At 45.1% G+C, this 25,025-nt stretch overlaps 1 protein-coding gene across 1 annotated transcript in view; it reads left to right on the forward strand.

The window, feature by feature from the left end:
• LOC135367010 (receptor-type tyrosine-protein phosphatase N2-like) overlaps positions 1-25,025 on the forward strand; it is a 287,257-nt gene that overhangs the window by 95,229 nt on the left and 167,003 nt on the right. The window contains exons 10-13 of the mRNA XM_064600054.1: positions 1,360-1,495; positions 2,744-2,830; positions 6,033-6,112; positions 17,887-17,954. Coding sequence (XP_064456124.1) covers positions 1,360-1,495; positions 2,744-2,830; positions 6,033-6,112; positions 17,887-17,954 — 371 coding nt within the window. The remainder of the gene's footprint in view (positions 1-1,359; positions 1,496-2,743; positions 2,831-6,032; positions 6,113-17,886; positions 17,955-25,025) is intronic.

Raw genomic sequence — 25,025 nt, forward strand, 5'->3', positions numbered from 1 at the left:
AGTTTCTGGTCGCGTCTGTTGGTTTTCGTCTGATAAAAAGAAATCGTCCGTTAATGTGTCACTGTGCGCTTGCTTTGTGTACACGGCGAAGTTTAAAGGAAGTGAACGGATTCTAAGTGTAGAAGTCAAACAGCCGCTTACACTTTAATTAATGTCTTTTAGAAGACAGCGTCGATACAGCATTCCGAAGAAATTTGCCAAACGCAATCACGACTGTAATTACTGAAGACCTTCGTCTTCGATTCAATCGCTCACACTGAAATTGCACGACAGGCTTTCAGACTATATGAAGTTCTTACAGAATCGAAGCCAATTTGAACCGTTCGGGAGTCCGCGTGGGCAATTCTTTTTGCGAGTTTTTTCTTCTGATAACCTCTATGCTCCGGAGGGCCAACGTAGAAGAAGCTGTGACTGTAGAAGTGGGTGTGAAACTGCATTGAACTCAACTGCATGCGTTGCGAATGACGACACTATGCGATTTACGCAAATACAAGGTTATTCTAGCAATCCTTACACATTTGGACCGCATCGTAAAAGTAGAAGACTGTGATTATCCTGCTCCGTACCTTGCAGACTGGTAGCCGTATTACTGAAGATTTATTTGTTCGTTTTGTAATCGTTATGGCTCCGTATAAAAAAAAAAAGAAATAAAATCCAGAACGATCTCTCTCCACGCATTTTCAATGGCCTGAGCGACTAAATTGCCGCAAAAGTTGTTGTCCCTGCTTCACGTTAGTTAGTTAGTTCATGTTCACACCACCACGCACAGGTGGCGCTGCCCAGTAAGTTTCCCAGAAACCGACCTCGTGGAGGGGGGGGGGGGGACGAGGTACCGAGCTTCCAAGGTGTGTATGTGGGGGAGCTATATGGATATGGATACATGTTTATAAACACTTCAGGGGGTATAGGGAGATCCCCGGCGTTGCCTACAACAATGCAGAGTGCCATAATCATGTTCTTCTGTAGGTGGCGCAACCTGTGTGTGGTAATATGAAACAGAGGCTCACACCCGCCAGAAACAATGGCGGCCTTTTTGGTGACATAAGCGATTGAAAACGAATGGATTGAGAGTTTCATTTTTGATTTTTATTTCCTTCTACCGAACCATAACGCTTGCAAGATATTCCAATGAAACCTGAGACAGTTAGACCTCGTTTCTTGTGCTCAGCACTGGGGGTTCTGTGATTGTTTTACCTATATTTTAATAACTCAGTCAAATAACTATCGGTTCGCGGCGTTACGATGCTATCGAAATGTATAACAAGGTCGATAACAGCCATGCGCTGTTACAGCTGTTCCAGTTGTAATATGCACACGTAGATTTTTTCTAATGTGGAAATACTTATCTCGTAACGTTAGGTCAGTCCACCGGCAAGCGGTACGAAGCAGCATACAGACGGGTGCCCCACGAGGACCGAAAGGGGTCCGACGAGGTCGGACCGAAATCGGACGGATCACCGGACAACAGTGTTGCCTACGTCGTCGTCAAGGAAAAGTGAGCCTTCAAAATGATTTTCAGAAATAGACATTTTTTTAAAGAAAAGATAAGCGCACGTATGTTTACTCATGGAGCGTGCCACCATTCCAGCTGTGAGCAGTTGTGTGGGGCCCTTCCGCACATCGTAGGGACGTGACGTTTATGGTCGGCGCAACGTGGAACGCGCCCATGCAGACACGCTGTCTGTGCCGACGCGGAAGAGCCGCAAAGAAGGGCGAAGTGACCGTCCACAGCTGGAATAGCGGCACGCTTAATGAATAGATGATGATGATGGTGTAGGACATATGATAGGATGAATAGACATGCATATGTACACATACGTTACAGTGCAGTCCATATGTATAGTGCAAAAACAAAGGAGCTAAGTCTTACAGACCTATCTTACGTGTCGCTCTATCGTAACGTCGAGTGCACTTTGCCAGTTTGATTCATGCATGACCAGCCCATGAAACAACGGTGAGATAGAAAAAAAAAAAAAAAAAGAAGGTCTGAGAGGCCATGTCTGAGCCCATGAAACATTTGCTACACATTCTTCTCGGTCCTTGGCCACACAGAGCGCCCGTGTGTGTTGCTGTGTACAGATGTACCTGGTTATTGATTTATATCACCATTTGGATGAGTGCGCGTCGGTTGACTCAGTCTGAGAGTCGTACCTACCATGAAAGTTTAAGATGGGTTTAAGAGAGGTCCTTTGATGTAGCGTGTCTTCGTCGCGGTTGAAATTCATCTTTGGAACACGGCAAATATCGAAGGAGGCGACCGCCTGAATGTTTCAAAGCATCCCCTTGGTCGACGGTGAGTGCTCGACATGGCAACGAGCTGGAGGGATTTCAATAAATGTCCCATCGCGGCCTTTTAGCGTATAGGACATCTTAAGCATACAGGCCACACGAATGCAGATGAAACTTGTCGGTCGCTTTGCCATGGGTTGAGGAGAGGGCTAGTATAACGCGGCGCGACTTGGCAGTCACGGACAGCCGGAATTGTTAATGCGTTTTAGAGACACTGTATTTATTTGACGAGACTACCAGCAATTGAATAACGTTCGCTCTTAATGGTGCACGATATTGTTTTTAATGGCAGCTGGAGTGTAATAGTAAAACTCGGACTGCTTTAATTAAATTTCGGAGTATGGAGAGGGGTTTTGCTGAGAGTTGGCTGGCCGTGCTCTACGTAATCGTTAAAAAAATTTCTGATAATCTGTTTTTTTTTTCCTTTTTTTCTCTCTCTCTCTTCTTTTTGTAGTCCTATCACTCAAAGTGATGCGGACCGACTGGTGATAGCTATGGAGAGGGTGCTACGTCTTCCATCCGGGACTCTTTCCAATACTAAGTAAGTAGATGTTACAATGTTTTTAAGTTTACATATGAAACTTCACTGATATGCATGAGCCTGCGTACTCCTGTGTGTGGTGTGTTTTTGTTGCGTTGTGTTTTTTGCCTAGTGTTCTGTTGGTGTTCTCGCTGCCATGTTAACTCACGGACTCATGTCGACTCATGTTGACGGTCGACCACTCACTTGAGCGTCGTTCATGGTCGCATTTATCATGTCACATCTCATTCCGTCCATTGTGCCTTGGCGTAGAGTGCCGCACCTCATGTGGCGAATTTCCCCCATTCATCATCATCAATTTGTCTGTTGTTGTTGTTCACTCCTATGTGTGTTTGTTTAGTTTCTTTCTCATATGCTGCCAGGAGGATGAACACCTGTTCTATCTCCCCGCCTTTTATGACCCCCGCGGAACAGTCATCTGTGGCGCCGAGCGCGCCGGGTCGGAATGAAAAACGCTCTCGAAAAGTTCGCAATGCGACATTTGCTTGCAAAAAATCTTCGCTGTAAAGGACGCGAATTTCGTCCTACCGACTTCAAAATCACTTCGTTATTTCGGTACATTCGTTATAAAGGAATTCGTTATAAATGTCCGAAGTACACATTGAATCCTATAGGCGCCTGACCAGACCGCGAAAAACGTTCGTTATAACGGTCTTTTCGTTATATAAAGGCGTTCGTTGTAAAGGAGTTTGACTGTATTACAGTGAGTCTTGTAGCAAATAGTGCGGGCTACGTGCGATACAATAGGACCAATATTACTGTTCCTTCGTCTTCTCTATTCTTTATATATTCTTATCTATTCTTTTTCACTTCTTGCGCATGTTTGCCACATATATACACATTTCGTCATCTTAATTTTTCGTCACTCACGTACCACTCACGTCCCTCACGAGATGGTCGGGCTCTCCTCTGTGTCGCATATCTATGCGTGTGTGCGTGCGCTATCCAAGCTCAGGTTGTTTCCTTCATGGGTGAAGAAAGAGCGTCGTCTTTAGCTATAGTCTACTACTTGCAACCTTTCCGCAGACGCCTGAAGCACTCTGACACTGGATTCATTTTACATCTACACACTAAGACAAGAAAGGAGCAATTAAGGAGGAATTGTAGTCCCTTTATAGACCCGATGCATTGCATGCTTTCTTACGGAAAGTTTAGGAACTGTTTACAGTGCTGGGGAGCAGATTTTTAAGGTTAGGTAAGTAAAGTGGGGGGATTAATTGCAATATAAGAGATTAGAATCTGTAATTACTCAACAGTTTGGGGACTAGATGCACTGCCACAGCCATTACTCTCTTTCGGGACTAAATAGACGGAAGTTTAGGGACTGCTTACAGTGCTGGGGAGTACATCTCGAGGTCAGTGGACTTAAATTGAGATTAATTGGAATCTAGGTGACAACACCAGCTCTGTAATTACTTCGATGTACTTCTTTTTTCTTAGACTGTACTAAGATAGTAACGTTAAACACAGCGACGCAGTTGCATTGCCCGACGTTCCTGAACCTGCCAGCAGAGACGGATCCAGGATTTTTTCTGAGGAGAGGGTCCAGCCATGGACAGCATGCTAGATACGCCATCTAGGGTCAATTAAACACTATGTGAAGACAGAAATTGAGGAGGTGGTCGGGACATCCGGACCCCCCTCTCTAGATCCGCCCCTGCCTGCCAGTGAATGAACGCAACGGCGAACACAAGTTTGACGTAGCCATGTGTCCGCGAAACATGTTACCGAAACAGGGGATATTGGCAGAAAAGAAGGCCTCCCGAGGGACCGCTTCGGTCCAACTTAGAATTACAGCGACTCCTGCGGCGAACATCCAATCCGACCGGCGAGTAATTACCGGGAACCGTTCATTTTCTCCTCCCCTTTCCAGTTGGTTTTCGGGGGATTTCGTTATAAAAGCTCATTAACTGGAGACTGCGCCATAGATGTTCACTTGGAGCAGCTGACTTCGGAGGGCGCCATCGAATGAAGCTTTCAAAATTATTGCCTAGTAAGGAATAAAATGAAGCGTAGAAATGAGATCAGAAAGGCTCCCCCCCACCCGCTCGTCTTTTCATACTGCTACCAGGTTGTACTAACAATCTTCATAGAAAACTTCGCTCGGCGTAATGGACAGGCTTCTCTCTCTCACACACACACACTCTTTCTTTCTGCCCTACTCGTTGTGCTGTGCTACGGAGTGCCCTCGACTGCGCGAGGAATCATTTGGGTTCTATACGGACTTCTGAGTCTTGTTGGAAGCTTTTGTCATTTGCAGGAACGGAGTCAAGAACAGCTATGCACTAAGACCTGCGGAGATATATAGAAAACAAAAAGAAAACAAAAAGAGGCAATGTAAATGTGGGATGAAAGAAAAAGTTTAGATGTTGAACATTAGACATAAATAAATAACCTTCACATCAACAAAACACAAAAGACAGGAACTCTTTGGGTTCTTGGGCTCTCCCTTCCAAAAGTGACTTTTTATGAGTATCTCTTGGCAGTCAGTTTTTCTACGGAGTATTTCCACACTTCCTTCTTATTCTTCCTACTGCCACATTAGCTTTCATTAGCATGCAGCGCGCGACTATGAGTGCTATGGAAGAGCAAGCATCCATGTTGATGAAGCTAATACGAATATGGCGACAATGGGAAACAGACATAGTATTATAGTAGATATTATGCAGCAAAAAGACAGGGACACATATAGAGGAAGGCACAACACGATGTCTGCAAACTCACAACTGAAGATTTATTCACAGAGCAGAACAGGCGTGAACCTTTCACGCTGTTCTGCTCTGTGAATAAATCTTCAGTTGTGAGTTTGCAGTCATCGTGTTGTGCCTTCCTCTATATGTGCCCCTGTCTTTTTGCTGCATAATATCTACTATGTTACGTTACCAACTACCCCAACTATCAACAGTGCTACTCTGAAACAGACACAACGAGTATTTACTGTGAACTGAAGTTTTGTACAGAACACAGCGACAGTTATAAAACAAACCTAAATTTACACGTAAGAAAGTAGAGAACGCGAATATACAGAGACAGTGTTCGATTCAATTCAATTCAATTCAATTTCCAATTTCAATTCAAGTTGTGTTTGAACTCACGTGTGGCAATCTTGGTGATATAGATGGTACTGTGCACATAACCATGCTGCTGAACTGATAGAACTGTGAACTGCGTATCTGAGAGGAGCATGTTCTTGCTGTTCCAGGGTTGACGGCAGTCGTGTAACTTTGAAGGTCAACCCAAATGCCCTCAACCTTAACGCTTCCACGTTGGCTGCCAAAACAGGTGAGCTTTCTTGTAAATTTCATTTGGTGTACATCACGATAGGCGTCTCTCGTGGACAAAACAATCACAATATGATCGAAAGTAATTGTACTGACTATGGAAACACAGAAGGACGACACGAGACTCGATGTGATTGATTGATTGATTGAAAAAAAAAGTGGAGAGGTTAGTCCCAAAACACTCGGGACTGGCTACTCAATGCGCATAAAGATGGAAATAACACCTCTTGATAGCACGCTTGACCGGTGATACCTTATCCCACCGTCAAGCATGGAGCTGCTGCTGTTGTTGACCGGTACCCAAGAGGTTGCTGGTTCTGTTGTGGGTCTGGCGTTTTTGATGACTTGCATATTTCAAGCGCAACGTAATTGCATAGCCATTCTGCCTCCATCATGCTACACGCTTGCACAAAGGCACGACGCAAGGAATCGCAGATAACAGAGAGTTTCAGTACATCGTACGCTATCGCTTTTGCTTACGTGAGTAACGGTAACGGTAACCAGTTACTTTTTTGGAGTAACGGGCACAAGTCTGGTCGTACGCTATCGCCTTTGCGTATACGTGAGGGATAGCGTCGGTGGTGCTGCGTACGCCCATAACAGGAAGAGAGCTAACTGAAAAAGTAACTGATTACCGTTACCGTTACTCTTCTAGCAAAAGTAATTGATTACCGTTACAAATTACTCAACTCAAAATATAATTGGGTAACGAGTACAAAAGTAACGCCTTCCTCGGGCCGCTACTTTCAATTCATGCAAAAATTTCCGCCCGTGTGTGCCTTGAAAAAAAAAAGAGAAAAAATCCCAATTCCTAAGTGTGGGACAGCTGAAATAGCGCGAAAGACTCGCGCGTCAGAAGTAAGCAATAATATTCCCCTCCCCCGCTTACTTGTACCCCGCTTACGTAGAATTGCCCAACAAAGACGCAGGAAATTTGTCACAGAACATTGTTGTTTCGAGTCAGACTCCTCTTCAAAAGTAATTGATTACTCGGTAATAGATTACTCAAAATTGTAATCGAATTACTTAAAAAATTACTGGTTCAAAACTGTAATTGATTTCTCGGACAATTACTCAAAAAAGGAATTGATTACAAGTAACGCAATTACTTGTAACGCGTTAGGTACAACTCTGCGTACGACGTACTAAAATTCTCTAGTAACGTATCAGCGATCACTGTGGGATTTCTACGTGCCAAGCAAGCAAAAGATAACCTTTTCTCTGAAAGCTCGAGCAGAAAAAAAGTTTCCTCGAAGGAATCTTAAGTAAATGGTGGAACTAAAACCACGATGACGAGCAAATAAGTAGAATTCTCATGAACGATCACGTATGCATTTGGGCCCCGCAGGCTCGAGAAGGATCATAAATCATAAATCCCGAAAGAGGCCTGTGTGTCAATACGGGAATCTTTTAGTGAGGACGCGGGAGCCCAAGGAAAGCGGCAGCGGGGATTTGCAGCACAAACACACGACGCTGCTCTTTCATAAGTAAGCGCTGCGCTCCGGGGGCCGGGGATCCCATTTGAACCGGGACATTTTATTCTTACTGGGCTTTCCTTTTTTTTTTTTTTTTGCGTTGTAATTATGGAAGAGCCTTCTTGTTTCTCTCTTCGGGTACACGCCGTTGGGCCCGAGACATTGTCGTACAGTCTTCGTTTTGTGTACTATTTTCCGCATAATATAACGGCCCCTCGACAACGCACATAGCGAAATAAGTTAGCGAGCACCGTGCCAACAGTCCAGGCGGACAGAATGCTCGGCATGACTTCCCTCGTCAATGAATCTTACATTTCCTTCGGCTGTTGTCTATTTTTTTTTTTGTTCTGCGTTAGCGCCGCGAAGCAACTGTGGGTATGAACAGGATACAGGGGTGGACAGATGGAGAGAGGACAGCAGGAAGGAGTGGGGGACAGGGGGGTAGTACGCGTCTCGGGCTGACTTCAGGGGCCGACTTCAGGGGCAACCTCCGACGTTAGTCTGGAAATCCTTGGGAAAACCCATGGAAAATCTCAGACAGCACAGCTGATGGTAGGATTCGAACACACCACCTCTCCGTCCTTTTTTATGACCCAGTTTGCAATAGTCTATCAGGGAAAACTGTCAATACAAAGCTGGCACAGCAGTTAATACATAAAGAGATTAAAAAAAAAGAACAGGACTAGAGACGGCAATTAAGGCGGAACACGAACAAGGTCTCGAACATAGCTGAGAAATTTAGTTTACAGCCGACAAATTTAACCACAACGAAAGAATTCGTGTGGGGCAATACGCCACCAGCTTCATCAAAGCAGGACCAAAGGCCACAGAATGCTTCCTGACAGCAATGGTGAATGAAGACTTTGGTGTTCCGGACTCAGGCAAACACAGCGCCATCTGGACAAATGGGAACAATTACAGAACTCGATGAAAGATCATTCGTAAAGAAGTGCTGCATTAGCAAAATCGCCTTACCTGTGACTCTACTTAGTCTGCCATACATGAAAAGGGACTACATTTGCAATATACTCTACACTCTGCTCATTCCCACAGGAGGAGATAGTCTCCCCCAGAAACCTTCTGTTCTTGTCTCCAGCTCACTCTATTACTGACTAATACGTTGGCGCCGACGACACAGTACCGGTCGTGTTAATACTATTTAATGTAATACTTCAGAGTCAAAGTATTACTTATTAGTATTATGATACTGACTTCTGTCAAGTATTATGTATGTGTATTATATAATATAATGCAAAATATGAGTATCACTGCCCACCCTTTGTGTTACACACAACGCCTTTCCAGACGTGAAAGAGATAACAGAGCTTCTCTTCCGAAAAGTACCGGCACATATAAGGAGATTCTCCGTTGCGACGTGGCAGCGAACAAAAAGACCGTTCGGATAGGCGGCCTCCTCTGGAAGGGCCTCTAGAGTGTTCGCGTGTCAGGGTAATAAAAGAGCTAGCAAAAGAGATGCCAGGATGCCACAGACAGACTACATGTCACACGCAGTTATTATAGAGGGCCACCGAAAAGTGTAAGACAAGAAAGACGGGGACAGTGATGGCAGTTGGCGTTTTGTGTAATGGCACACAGACGTCCTTAGGAATAGACCTCTTCCTGTTTGAAATAAATGACGTCATAGTGTTCGTCTGCGAGTACCAATAGACGAGTTCGGAAAATTCCAAAGTGCTTAGCGCCGCTTTGAACTGTGGGAGTTTACTAATCCGAAAGAAATGGGTGGCCTCCAAACTGTTCCGATTTCTCCTGCACCGGTCCAGTGTCCACGACGTGTCAAGGTCAGCGAAAGCGAAATGTGAAGGATTACTCTTCGTTCCCCCGCTCAGCAAGCGCCCAGGATGCAATGCGCGCGCAAAGAGCACTGGGATTTTCTGAAGTCGTCCATTCGGTAGACTTTACGCTCGAAGCTAGGGGCGAACAAGGTGGCGCCTGAAAGCCATGGTCTTGAGGGGATTACGATGGTTTCTGAAAGGAACGCGACCTTCGATACTACTTTTCTTTCAGTAGGAGGCAGCGAACAAGTGCCCATTCGTGGAACCCAGCCCTCCCCTACCGATTTGTTTCGGTTTCAGTGTGTCTACCAACGTCATGATGACGTTTGTCGGGTAGTGGTCCTACTTTTGCTCGTGTTTGCACGGCCCGCTATCGAGCAGATCCGCAAGCTGAAACATGTCTACACGCTTCCTGGTTAGTTGTCTTCACAGCATTCAGGTCATCTTGGTGACTTAAAAAGTGTTTCTTAAAATTTCAAGACACCACCACCACCACAACAGCACTTCATTTCGATGATGGTTAAAGGGGTGCTTCATGGCGACCGAAAGCCGACACAGACTTGCCACACGTCACCTGGCGCTCTCGGTTTCCATCTTTCCCGACAAGAGAGGTTCTAGCTAGGCGAGCGAAAAGAAACACGCCGTTATCGTAATAATGCCTCTCCGCTCGCTCGCTCGCTCGCTGAAAACCCCCATGCTTTTCGTACCATAGCACGAGGGCCCAGACGGAACTCGATACATTTTTGAGACAGGGATTTCTTCCCCTTCGATTCGCTCGCTTTTCAGCGAGGGTCGCATTTCTCAGAACGGGAGCTTAAAACTTGATCCACTCGTTGTGCTATGCCATCTGCTAATGGATGAGTTACCGTTTTCAGTGGCAGGCACGCGCCTTTTCAACTGAAACGTACTTGAGCATTACTGAGACAGCAAAAGAAAAGATCATCACCAACTGATCCTTTCTATGCAGGCAGTAAGGGCGGCAGTAATCCAACATGAGCGTAGGACACGACGGAAGACACTGCCTACGTGCGGTAGTATATTTACGATAAGAATGCACACAAAAAGAAAAATCCGAGAGCATAGGTGAGAAGACGCAGAAGTCCTGATTCGTGCTCAACATGTGACTGCTCTAGAATGCGGATCAAATGCACGGTGATCATCCGGAGCGTTACTGACGTGGGCGGTCCCCGCGACACGTTTATGCAGGTAGAGGCCAGCACGAACCGTTGGCAGCCGTACTCCACCTAGGGGATTTTCGCGTGGCTATTTCTGTGACGCTCCGTTGGTTGCTTGAAGGTGATTGAACGTTCCCGACGTGTTAAACACGTCCCGAACGATAAGAGCCATAAAGATGTCTACTAAAAGAGCGCAAGTTCTGGATGCACATGAGAGAAAATGTGAAGAACTGAAAGGGACGCTTGATATGTGTATTCACACGGAGAACATCCTCACGGAAGATTCTAGTGGAAGCTAAAATGAAAACACTGCTCACAGAGCCGAAGTTCCGGCCCATCCCATGTTATGTTTAGCATTCACACGGCGTCATTCATAGCAGACGACACTTCGCAGACGACACCGTCAGCGTCCTTTCCTGTCGTCTGCTACGGAATATCTTGTGTCTGTGTCGCAGGATATCCCCTACGGTTAACAGTGCACGTGAAGATACTACGTTGAGCGCTGGCGTTCACGTGACAGCAGAAAGCTATGACGTTTCTTGCATTTTCCGCTGTATTCTGGCGAATGTCCTTCGTGTGAATACACGGTTAGTGAAACCTGAAACAAGATCCTCACCTACGGGAGACGAGCATTCGTCCCCCCCCCCCCACCTCTCTCTCTCTCTCTCTCTCTCTTTTTTTTGTTTTTTGGTGACGAGTAATTGTACTAGTGTCTCTTCGGTAGGGTGCACGATCTTCGTGCATCGAGTTTCACGGTTAGCATACTTCCTGAATGGAACATTCCTTGCATCTGAGGCAAAGACGGAGGACCGACTCAGAGACAAACCCCATGAGAGAATGAGAGTTCAGATGACGTTGTTGGAGGTTGCAGAGGTTAGCACAAAGCAGCTTCCTCTACCATTGCCATGGTAGGCTGTCTAGAAACACCAGTCCGAATAACTGAGCAGGCGCATATTTCTTACATAAAGCCGAGGGTCCGAACGGTAATTTTTTCCGGTTCGGTTCGGGTTCACCGGTTTAAACCCGTTCGAACCGGTTCAGGAAAGTGAATATTGAGCAGATTGCCATGGGTTAAAAGCAAGCACATCCTTATGATTCTCAAATAACGCAAACGTACTTTTGTTGTTGTTGCCGACACAGCAGTGGTTCACCTCAACACTGTGTGTTACAGATCTGCATTTCAGGTGCAACGTTACGGTAGCATACTGTACTCTCATGTATACACCCTGTACACCCTGCTCAGGGATTGGCCGTTATTTTCACAGCCCAAAACGAAAACTTAGGGTTGCTGGACGACACAATTCGCGTACAAGGTGGTTGTGGTGTTGGTGGTGATGATGATGATGACGAAAGGAAGCCTACAACTGCCAAAAGGAAGACCTAGCACAACTGAATGAACGCAATTGACGATTTTAAAAAGATTCGTGCGCCACCTAGCGCGCGGCGCTAAGCAGCATGGGAACTTTGAGGAGCACTGCTCCGTCGTCTGCTTTGGTTATGGTTTATACCGGCTGACCCTGCTGCTGCGCACGCCGGGAATGTTGTTGTTCGTCTTCTACCTCCGCCTCTGACGTCTCGTAAAGCTCTGACGCGCTCTAAGTTCCCGTGATCCCTAACGTGTCATAGGTGGCGCTTGCTTTTATAAAAGGGTGCGAGGCGGAAATACCTCGCGCACTTGGGTTGCAGCTTTGTTTTCTTCAGTTTCGGTTTAGTATTTCTTTGCCAACGCGGCTCAATCCGCTAGGTAAATAGTAGTACCAATCTCTCAAAACGCACATTACGTCTGAACCGTTTCGCGAACCGGTAACCGCTTAAATTTATTTCGGTTCAGTTCCGGTTCGATTCAACGCGAGAAAAAAAATTTCATCGTTTCAGTTCCGGTTCAGCGAAAAATACGTTTTTTTTGTGTGTGTGGTTTTCGGTTCGGGTTCAGTTTCGGTTCCGAATCCTGCATAGGGCCAGGATGCTGGAAGAAAGGACGTCGATTGCCATCATAAGTTGGTCAATCGCGTACCTTAACGCATACCTTGTCACGCATATCGATAGAGTTAGATCAAATTTACCACTCCAAGCCTCTATACATTGGCAGTTTTTGCATCACATACCATCGCTGTACAATGGAAGTTAGGGCGGCTTTAAACTTTCCGGTTTCGCGCGTGGACGCGCCTGTTTTTCAGCGACGCGTGTGCTTTAGGGAAGTACGCGCGGCGACAGCTGTCGTAGGCAGCCGTCTCGGGCTACCCCGAGGGAGCAGCGGAGCTTATGGATGCAACAAGAAAGCCGACTACTCGAGCTCCGAAAAAGAAAGCTCCGAATATTCGAATATTTCTGCTATATATCGATACAGGGAGTCTTGTAGCTCACAACATCGTTTATGTCGAACGATGTCGATTTGAAGAAATGTCGAGGTATATATACATGTACTCTTTGCTTCGGAATACGCTACGTCTACCGTAAGAACTGGACAACAACATCCGCTTAATTATCCAGATTGCTGTATTTTTATTTATTTATTTGTTTTTTTATTTTATTTATTTGTTTATTTATTTATTTATATCTTCTGTTGATGAAGGCTTGATCTGCACTCTAAGAAAAAAAAAAGAAGTAATTTTTGTCCTATTGGGGACTAAATCGATTGCCACAAAAAATAGACCCCTTTCGGGAGTAAATGCAAGGGAGTAAATGAATGTCACAGAGTGGAGACTGTGCATCTCACGCTCTGTTCTAAGAGTCCCAGGTACATAATTCATGTGCATACGTGAAGATACTTTGGATCAAATCGTCAACCGTGATATCTCGAGTGATATAAAATCTTGCGACATATATAAAACATAAATTGCGAAGAAAGAAGCGCTAACTGTTTCTTATTCCGTGTGGGCGGAAAACTGTGAAGTTGGCTGAGCTATATACCAGCCTTATGCCTTCAAATTGACCAAGAGCACATATTTACGAGACTGTTGCACTCGGACGACCATTCGCGAAGTTCAGTGACTATCTGCAGTCCTGGGGAGTAAATGTCGGGGTTAGGGGACTAAAATGGGGAGTAATTGGCAGTCTAGGGGACTAGAAGCTGCAATTACTCCTCCACTTTACTCCTTTTTTCTTGTAGTGTAGGGAGCTGCTTATTGTACACTCTAATGGTATCTTCGACCGGCGGTACCAATGCTCTAAGCTAGAGCTTTCCGAGCTGGAGGAAGAAAGAAGATGGAAGAAAAAAAGATAGAAGAAAGAAACAATTGCCGGAGCTGTTGTCAGCGCACTCTGTGTTTGCTGTCAATCGAAGATGCCATAAGGAAGAACCGTCCTCTTGGTCCTTTTAGGGATGTTCATGAGAAGTTTAGAAACTATTTGCAGTGCTGGGGAGTGAATGTATAAGGACAAGGGGGACTAAAACGGTGAGTACATGTAATCGAGGTGACTGGAAGCTGTAATTTCTCTCAAATTTTCTCTCCTAGCCCTTGAATTCACTGCTCAGCACTGTAAATAGCCCCCCCCCCCAAAACTTCGCATAAACCACACTGGATTTAATCCAAAAAGGGGACTATGTCCCCATTTTTTTTTCTTTATCACATCACCATCACCGAAAGGGAAAAACGGTTGAGGCAATAAATCTGTTGGAGGAAAATTTAATATAACGTGGTAATGCATACAAGTGTGAACACGACAATTAGTACAGCAAACAAACAGCAATACATACAGAAAATTCCACAACTACAAAGAACACAAGTCAGTCTATAAATCTAGGCAATAAATCTAGGCACCAAACGGGATAAAATCACTCATTTTTTTAATAATATTTAATAATCAGTGATACAATTTACGGTAATTCCTAATAAAAAAAAATCCTAACCCCGGTGAAATGACATATTGGTTTTCTTATTTCCTTTCGGCTCAATGGCGAGTTGTTGACGTGGAAGCTGTACTTTAGTGAAAAGCTTTCCGATCCCATTCCTTTCCTTTTTTCCTGCGCCAGTCCTCTTCGTATTTTTTACCCGATTAGCAGAAACGTGTCTTCCACTGTACCTGCCGGATGATGCAGTCAAAAGCAAAGTTACAAATCGTCTCATCTTCGTGCAGATATAATTTGGAACGAATTTCGCTTCGTCGCTACGACTTCGTTACACAGCCGGGCAGCAATTAATTGATCATTCCCGTATACTAATACCATCGCGCTATACGACATGTAGGGAAATTCACAAAAAAAAAAAAAAAAAAAAAAAACGAAAAGGGGAGGGAAGGAAAATGAAATGTCGCTTATTAGCACATTGTCGCTCAGGCTAATGGGGAGGCACTCTAATCCGATCCTTAGATAAGCTACTTTGAGAGGATCTCAAATACGCATGCACTCCGCGCGCGCTTTCTTGTTTCTGCGTGATGTTGCGTCCGCAGTCCGTGCCCTTGGCGGATTCCACGTTTTGCCAATATGCTAGGCAACATTAGTGCAGATTTCGTTGGGCTTCCTTGGCGCTTATACTGGTCCTTTGGTCGGAGCGGTCTAAGTTCCGATTGCTGCACTTTAAAACTGATTTATATGCACGCGAGGCACAGCATGTTGAAAGTCGAAGCGTATGGCCGTGAGGTGGTAATTTTCGGCCGTACTTGTTCTGTATTTCGTGTTCTTCTTCCTTCTTATTTATTTTTATTTTATTTTTTTTGTGTGTGGGGGGGGAGAGGGAGGTTTTAAGACTAGAGTAGCTTGATGGGCTTGTTGGTACATGACTCCGAGAGTGAAGTTTTAAGAACGCAGTTTTCAGCGTTTAGGGCTCTTATACGCACTCCCATGTGTACGTTCACACGCACATGCCCCTTCAATGCGTCCACTCTAAGAGGGGGAGGGGGAGGGGAGGGAGGAGAGTAAATTGGGTATTTTTTGAATCCGTGTTAGCGCCGCGATGCAACTGTGGCTGTGAGCGGCATACAGACGTGGACAGATGGAGAGAGGACACAACAGGAAGGAGTGGGGGACAGGGGGGGTCAGTATGCGTCCTGGGTCGGCTTTAGGGGGAACTGTGCCGACATTCGTGCGGAAAGCCTTCGGAAAACCCAGGGAAAACCTCAGAGAGCACAGCCGGTGGTAGGATTCGACCTCCCAGTCTTCAATACGACCTTGGCTTGTTGGCTTGTTGGCTAGGCTTGGCTTGGCTTGACCTTGGCTTGGCTTGGCTCGTTGGCACCAACGAGCGGGACGCCTTAACCCGCTCGGCCATGCCGCTGGTAAAAATTGGGTATAGTTACAACTTCTAGTCCCCTGTATTGTAGGTACTCCCCATTTTAGCCCCCTGACCCTGAAATTTACTCCCCAGAACTGCACATAGACGCCAAGCTTCGCATACACTTCCACGCATTTAGTTCCGAAAGGAACTGTTGGTTGTCGCCATGCATCTAGTCTATAAAAGGAGTAAAATTACTCCTTTTTTTTAAAAAAAGAATGCATGGCAGCTTAGCGGTTAATCAAGTCTTGTAGCATTACACGAAAAAAAAAAAAAAAGAGAAAAGAACAATCAGACACTGTGTATCTCCGCAACGTATGTGACGAATTAATCGGAGCTTTTGTAAGTGTATCGCTAGCATTCCCTCGGCCAATGACAAAAGTGACAATTGGACTTCATATGTCTTTCTAATGCTTCTTGCCTTTTGTACTGCTGACGGTACCAGACCTGCACCGAGAGAAAGCCAATTTTAAGAGTGCGCCATTTTGGTCCACAAGGCGTATCAGTTTCTCTAAGCATCCTCGACCCACATGCGCTGCAGGAAGCATAATCCAGATTTCTGTTGCTACCATGTAGACGAGAATGGGAGAGGAGGCATCATTCGCTGTGCCGATGTTGTCTTGCTTGTTCGCTGTCTTTTATTCGGTTCTGTTATCGCCTTTTGTCTTTCCTATAAGATGTAAGCGGAAGGCCGGGGAAACGCAGGGAATAGAACAAAGAGGGCAGTTCAGAGAGGCAGCAACCTGCCGGCTAATGCGCTAATGACTGATATACAAGGTGTTTCCTTTATTCGTTACAGATTTTTTGTTATAAAAAAAGCTATGAGAGCATGATGAAAAGAGCGCTGCAAGACGAAACACAAGAGACGTTTGAGACACACCGATGCGCTAACTTCCAACACTTTATTTTGAAAAAAGGGTAATCCTCCCCCTTAAATACACGACACCCTACCGGCTGTTTCCTCCACTACTACACACGTCGAGGTACCGCCACTCCCAGTACCAACAAGCCCAGATTCCTTCACTGTTCTATGAGAGCAGCGTAGATGCCGTTTGTGCACGTGAGTTTTACGGCCAGGCGGACATCCTCTCGACACACACACGCACACAAATAGAGACGATGATGAGCTGGGGCAATCGTCTCGAAGAAAGTATGAAACTATTGGAATTATATGAAATTAATTAATTAAACTCTTTAATTACCACCATCACCACTTCACCATTCGAACCTGGGTACCTCCCAGTCTCGACGTGACATGGCCAGCACGCTAGCCACTGTGCCACGATGAGCCGCAATGCGGTTGATCTGGCCAGTAGGTCGGTACCTACTCAAGTCGTCTCTTTCGCTCCAAAGCACGTGGCCTTATGACGTGATTTGAGCGCTGTCCTCCCTGCGCTGCGGTTGCACGTGGTTTCGGTTCACCCGGTTTCGGTTCACCACCACCACCGAAATTCGGCGATGGATATTTCAACGCCCGTGCCCGCTTCAGGACGTTCAGAAAATACAATGGCTCTCAACGAGGATTGTCCCCCCATGCTGCTGTCTTCACCTTTGCTCGAATGCCGCTAATTAAAGGGATGATTAATGAATTTTATATAATTACTCACCTAATAGTTACATACTCTCTTAGAGAGAATGCCCGCCTGGCCGGATGACACACCTGAAAAGACGGCTGCTCTACGCTGCCGTCACAGCTTTTTTTGATACAAAGTCTGCGAGAAATAGAGAAGAACCGTTGGATATGTGGCAGTAACTGTTTCCGCCAGCAGCCAGTGTTGGGTCGTTACCTTCTGTAACGATCTGGAATGAGCTCCCCTACGTTCTCGAAAATAACCTTGTTAGCTATGGGCTACTACACCCACTAAAAGGCCATACCTACTCTTTCGTTCCTCAAGACTTTGGAATGTGTTTCAATGAGGGAAGCGTGCAAGCAAGGCACGCTGTACCAAACGCTGAGCTCTTGTAAGACCGCCCAGCTTGAGATGGGCGTAAAGTATACGACGGACATCCAGAAATGCACTTTTGTAGATAAAGGAGCGATTGTCGTAACTTTTAAATAAGAATTGGTATACATACTAACTATAATTTTACTAACGGATACTGTCGTGTTGTTTATGTGCAGAGAGCCTGCGAAATATCCTCCGTGACCGCACCAACCTGACTGTCGTGGCAGCTGGAACAGACGGCGAGGTAAGTCCCATGCCCTATGTTCACTCGCCTCTTTCCGTGTTCTGTACGCTACGACGGTGTGTCTCTGCGCATGAAAGGAGCTGAACGGTAGAGAAGCCACGTGACTACCGTGACTACCGAAGCAAGGGGACAGTTCGGTGTACGTTTTTTTCGGTATATCGCTTCGTTGGCGAATATCCCCGATACAATGATCATGGACACCGGGAACTTTAATTGATACATGCGGGTAGCGCCATCCAGCGTCTAACGTGCCAACCTGTCATGAAGCATTGGATCCAATGCTATTTGACAAGTTCACACGTTGCACGCTAGGTGGCGCCACGCGTACGTTCAATGGCCATTGATGTCAATGATCACTGAAGACATCCCGCGCGGCAGGGGTATTAGTCCCAACTTGCTTCCGATGCTGAGACCATCGTCCTTCTTTAACTTGTGTTATGTTGATTTCAAGTTCAGCCGCCGAGGGCACCGCATAAATGGGGAAAGAAGGAAGCTAGAAGGGTGCACACGTCTCGCAAGAACCTCCCGTCTTGAGCCGCCGATACATCGAAGTACTTCCGAATAGAAGAAGTAGTTGCTTTTGCTTGACAGGGGGGGGGGGAGGGGATATATTCATTAGAAAGGGAAGGGGGCAAAGGAGGAAAGGTCAGCCAAACGGTTTGTCGGCTTGCTTGTATCTATGCGCGCCTTTTCGACATAAACAATGTAATCGACAGAGTCGAGTGGCGCTCCCTTTTATATGCGCGCCAAAAACAAGGGAATCACTTTCGTGCTTCTCTTATTGATGTTTCAGAATGGAGTAGCGGCAACATACGATTCACTTTCCAAGCCCCAGTATACGTCGTGCGTACGTTGAAGCGACTTTTGAATCGGCATACAACCGGATGACTACATAGCTACACAGGAGCGATGAGGTGTAATGTATTATAACTCAGTAATGAGTACTGCTAATGCGTCTAAATTTTGTGAAGGAGTATTGTAGTGCACTACAATTTGGCTGCGTACTGTGTAATGGTATGGCACTCATTACTTGGCGTGAAAGTTCAGGCATTGTCCAAAACCAGCGGTGACGAATGTGTTGCATGCATCTACGCTCCAATTAACCTGCTCTGTGTTTGCTCAGTTAGATTATGCATACTGGAGTTGATCGATTGATTGATAGATTGGTTGATAAAAAAATGGAGATGTTACTCCCAAACTAACAGGATTTTGCAGGAACACTAACTCTGGCAACCTGTAAATCACAGTTGTCTTGCGACGCATAAGGCACGAATTATAGTTATAATTGTAATGTGTAACGAAATAGAAGGCTAATCATGTCTGTTTACAGTACATACTTCAAACACGACATACGACTAATCTAATGCATTGCTTTAGAAAACTCTAAGCAGCAATGGTGATGCACTACAAATTAGAGGTATAAGTAATAAACTCAAATAATGTAAATTAAGTAAATATATAACTAATTAATATAAAATATTAAGCAACGAAACCGTAAAAAGTATGAGCATGTAACAAACTCCGCTGCATCGTGAACGAGAACAGATTGGAGTGGGAAGACATCGTATTGGCGCGTGTGCCAACGAGTTTGGAATTTGTCTTCCACGGAGACGCTCGAGGAGGTCTTGTATACTAACATGGACGCAATTAGAACTCGCTTAGTGTGGAGGGAATAATTTGCACGCGCGCAGGGAAATGCCACAAATCCGAGCCTCGTTTTCTCTTGTGGATGGTATTCCCCTTTTTCACCCACGGAGATTACACGGTCGCCGAATGAACGTACATAATTACCACGTGCAACATTTGGCGCGGAAAATTGGTGCGGAATCGATAGCCACAGCGCTGATTATTTCTGTCTCACAAGGGGTTTGTTAGGTTTGAGAATTGAAGAGAAATCACAGCTTGTACTGCCCCAGATTTCAAATATATACTCCCCATTTTGGCCTTGTACTGTCGATACTTGCCGAGTACTGTCGATCGTCCCAAACATTCACGTAAACTTATGGGTAATAGTTATGGGTAACAAGAACGGCTCCTAACACGGACACGAACAGCACTATACGGCGAGCAAGGGTGAAAACAATGCCTGAAAACCCTGGTTCATTTCAAATAATCCATTATTTTGTGGGGAGGGCAGTTTTATTCTGTTTAGTGGTCAAGAACCCTCGGGCCACAGAATAGCCGACTGCGGGCCAAAAGCGGCCCGTGTGTGTGAGACCCCTGATTACCCTGATAGAAATAATAGGAGGTATCCCTTCATCTTCATCCAGAAATAAATAATGTATTAGATAGAAATTATGTACGAGAGCGCGTAGCACGTGTTTGGCGTTATCTCCAACTCTACTCAAGAACAACTTTATTTTTACGACGGTTGAGTATCTAATCGCCACAGGCAATATTCTACCCTGTTCCAGGCTCTAGTACCCTAAACTCTATCCCATGTCGGTCTTCATACCATGTATCCGCGCAAATGGGCATTGGGTTACTGGAAATCTACAATAAATATTGGGGACCAAGTTGAAAGGTACGCTGCAATTGAGCGAGGGGGTCGCATTATCAAACCGCGTTTTGTTTGTTTTCTTTCAGGCTTACCTAAACTCGCTGGCGCATATACAGTTTAGTTTTGGAGCACCTTACGTTTTCCACGCGTAACTATATACTACTGAATACGACAAGTCCAGCACGGTGCATCCGATGCACACTACAATCTTAGTTCTAAGGGACGAATGTCGCCTCGCTAGAAATACTTTCAACCGCTGGATCACGTCACGGGAATATTTCCCTTCCAGGCGGCAGACGTGCCGTATCATTCAGAGATTGAGATAACAGACGGGCTCGCGGGATCGCGTTTCAAAATGGCCCCACCAAGAAAGCTAATTTTCTTGTTATTTTGGCTTGTTACTGATTTTCCTTTTTCACACTTCAGCCAATCAAATTTTCCGTACTCCGGAAGACAAAATCTGACCTGGGGCTTTAAGCTTCGTATAAACGTATGTGTATTCAGTCCTGAAGGGGCCTCATGGTTGTGATAATGCGTCTAGTCCCCATCAGGATAGAGTTACTCCTTTTTTCGCCACCAGAGTGCATATTAGTCGCCAATACTAAAACGCAGTGGCAACAACAACAACAACAACAATAAATGATGCAGAAGTGATGATGACATGAGATGTTTCCCCCGTGGCAAATCTTGAAGCCTCTTTCGGGAAAGATGGTTATAACTTGAGAGTCCTCCTCATTTCCCTAAAAGTTGCTCTTATCACTTTCCGTTTGCAAAGTCAAAAACATTACAACATTGGACGCAAGGTTTTACGCTAATGGAAAGGCTGTAACCGAGCCGTGTAACACGATACGGTACCTACGAGCTCGTACACGAACTTCATTGCGGATGAATATAGCGGACTGGAGGATGGACCTTTTGTCGACGCTCGGAGTTTAGCAGTCCTGTAGCTGCTTCACCTGATCAGGGAACGGAAAGTTTCGTTAGTCGCATGATACCTAATAGCACCACCGTAAGTATAGTGATCTGACCGAAAAGCACAATAGCGTTGATGGAAGCAGGAGTGTGTTTCTTTCAAGCGAGTTCTGCTTTTTTTTGTGTGTGTGAATGGAATTACTTTTTAAAAGAATTTGCGGATATATTGACGCAAATTTCGCTGCCAGGGTAGCAGATGTAGTGAATGAAAAGAAATGTTTGAGTAAATACATACGTGTCGATGTGGTTGGTATAGAGCAGCATTTATTACACACGATAAATTGGGGAACGCTGTGGTCTTTGTTACACAATTTGATCCCGTTTGCTTTTCATGTGGTCGACGTGATGCATATGTATCATGTGTTTCGTCGCCAAGATTGCTTAAAACGAGAGGCCTCGAGAAAGCACATTAGCAAATTTCATTTTTGTGGTCCTTACGTGGCTGTAATTCTATGCGATAACACATGCCTCCGTGTCTGGTACGGCATTGGTGCATACTTCATTTTGCATTTTGAGCTGCTTCGAGGAAAAAAGGTATGGTCACTCAGCAACATTATTTATGAAACATTAATGAGAAGCATGGCGGCTTTTCATATCTCCTAGGAAGACGCAGAGTGCTGTCACCAAACTCAGCGGATCAAATTAGCTTTCCACATATTTGTGTAACATGAACCTATCCCACGTTACGCAAAAGATGCGTTACCTATAGTTAACGTTTCGGTTACATATTGGAAAACACATTCTCATTGTACACCTGAGATCCCTGAAAGCATTATGGGCAGCGTTGTAACTTGAGCTCTGGATCTATGGCGAGACCGTGAGGTACGCAATCAGAATGGTAACTTATCAATCGTAAGTATCTATAGTAGCATAGGTAACGTATCTTACAGTGGAACTGCAATCAACTCAACATTTCCTTTCACTTTTGGGATAGCTCTGCGGTTGGGAGCCACAAGCATAAAGAACCGTATACCACATAATTTTCTATCTGTCATACGCCCGATGTTTTTTGTGCAATCCTACGAACAGGACATATTACAATTGATGAGATACATCAGTGATTGCTCTCCAATTTGGAGACACATAAGACTAGGGCGACTCCGACACGGGCAATGTGCCTGTTGGGTTTTTATAACGGCATCTCGTTATGCCATAACATATTCTATAGGTAAACCGATATTACCTTGCATAAGTGATTGGTAAAGCCGGAGGAGGCTCCACAACCTTTCCTTGTAGAAAAGTACGTGAGGCCTTTTCTTTTTACTTAATCTCGAAGTTATTATGAATCATGATGCCGTATTTCGCCGATGAACGCAGTTTTTTTTTTCGACATTTTTTTTTTATTGTAGTACTCAGCACTGCTCTCCGCAATGATGTACTTAGTACTTATCTCACCAGACGTGGATCTTAAATAGCTACAGTATTCTTCGGACCCGAATTTTCGTTTTACTCCCATGCAAATCAGCAGGGAGATGAGGCTTCTCATTCAAACTTCGATGTGTATAGATCACCCACAGCGAAGGGGAATTCAAAAATAAAATTCAGACTTCACCTGAATGCACGCTTCACCCTCTGATCAAAGCCAGTTGAAAGGCTTCCAACATTTGATGGGATTCCAAGTTCCTATTCAAAACTCGCATTCTCTTCTCGTATCTAAAGCTAAATGCGAAAGCTCTGCCGCACGCATGAAGTCAGGCCTAAAAAAAAAAAAAAAAGAATCGAGGGAAAACATCAACGAATGCATGGGACGATTGGTTCAAGTGCATTTTATAAAATATTGGCCGACGATACTTGCCTATCTGTTTTTGCTTACCAATAGAGGAGAGGAATAGGTTGGTAACTGACTAGTATGGCGACGACATTCCTGGATGCTCTTTAAAAGCTTGAATCAGTATTCAAAACGCATTAGAAGTCAAAGGTGATGGCAAACAAGAGCCCCATTTCATACTCTGTCGCAATGGTACACTCTAAGGAAGAACGAAAAACGGAGTAATTTTAGACATTTTGGGGAAAAAGGCATTGCCCCAATCATAGGAGTAAATGCACAGAAATTTATGCGATGTTTAGGTTTATGCGAAATTTGCTGTGCTTGGGAGTAATTCTTCAATGGATTAATGGCAGTTGAAGCGTGATGTGGGCAGGTATTGGTCTTGTCCCACCCTAAAGTTGTCAATACAAGAAAAGGCTGCAGCTGTGGGATTCGAACGCACAGCCTCTGGTATCAGTTCATTGAATTATTAGCGTTGTGAGGCTGTGTTGTTTTTGTCCTGCTACGTTTAATTGCCTCATTTACTACAACGTTACAACGCTCGGAGTAAATTTCAGGGTAAGGGGTGTAGAACGGGGAGTAATTCCAACTATCGAGGACTAGAAACCGTAACTTCATCCCAATTTACTCTATTTTTTCCCTGAGAGTGCAGCACGACATCACATCACACCGTTTGCTACGTGATGTAGATGCATCCTTCGCCTTGACGCCTCCTCTCCAGTTGTTGCGAACATATTCCGCCGTTTTGCGGTTGAACAGGGAGAGTCGCAACTTGCGAAGGACCCTCTACGTCACGGAATGACATCAACGGTCACTCATTCACCTACAGTTTCTCTGAAGGAGGGGAGGGGATGTCCCTATAGGTGGCGTCCAGAACAAACACCTCTCCCGCGTACTGCAGAGCAACTCCGATTATCGTTCTTGCGCAAGAGCGCATGTTTCTCGTTGCACAATAAGCCGCAGCCGAAAACGACAAAAAATATGGAGGGACCTTTACAGCTTTCTTTTAATCACCCACTCTAATCACCCACTCTAATCACCATCGTCATCATAATCATCATCATCATCTGTTCACCTAGCTCTGTTTGCCCTGGGCAAGCTGCCAACCGGACGCGATCATAATCTTTGTAGGGCTGTGTGTCTCCACATGCTCACCGGTGTACTTTTCGCGCGTTCTCCCCAATAGGGGCAGCAGCTCGAAACGAACATGCGTGCATTAAATCACATGTGAGGAGTGTGTCAATAATTTGTAACCGACTTACGGCAGCATGTAGCGTAGGCAGAGTGAACTCGTCGCATCAGTGAGTTATTCCGTGTTGGTGGAAACTTTTGATGCACGAAAGCGACAACGATTTACAAAATATGCAGCCACATATCAAGCATGCAAACATGAACATGTCATTCCCTATTCTTTGTGCGTTTCCTGCGCGCCTTCTTTTGTAGCTCCATTCCACGTCGTGAACTGACGTGGAAGAGAGAGAGAGAGAAAGAGAGAGAGAGAGAGAGAAAAAAAAACAGGTCTCTTAATTTAATTTCGCGCTTTTATCGGCGTGGTGCCCGCTTGAAACTGAAGAGGCGCTTAGACGGAATGACAACCTTCATGATTGCACATCTTTAGCCAGTTTTGTTGTCCTAGATGCACCGCAAAGGTGGCTCTGCCATTGAATGTCCTAGTGCAGATTTATCTGCACTCTTAAAAATGAGCTTCACCACATAGCACGCTCCTGGCCAACCATCATTCGGAGCGACATCGTTTTTTCCCTTTATTTGCTGAAAACGGGAAGCGTATCCCAGTTGAAGCGTTCAAATGAGGTAGAGTATACGAAAGTAT

The sequence above is a fragment of the Ornithodoros turicata genome, chromosome 8 (genome assembly GCF_037126465.1).
Source record: "Ornithodoros turicata isolate Travis chromosome 8, ASM3712646v1, whole genome shotgun sequence".
In the NCBI taxonomy this organism is placed as follows: Eukaryota; Metazoa; Arthropoda; class Arachnida; order Ixodida; family Argasidae; genus Ornithodoros; species Ornithodoros turicata.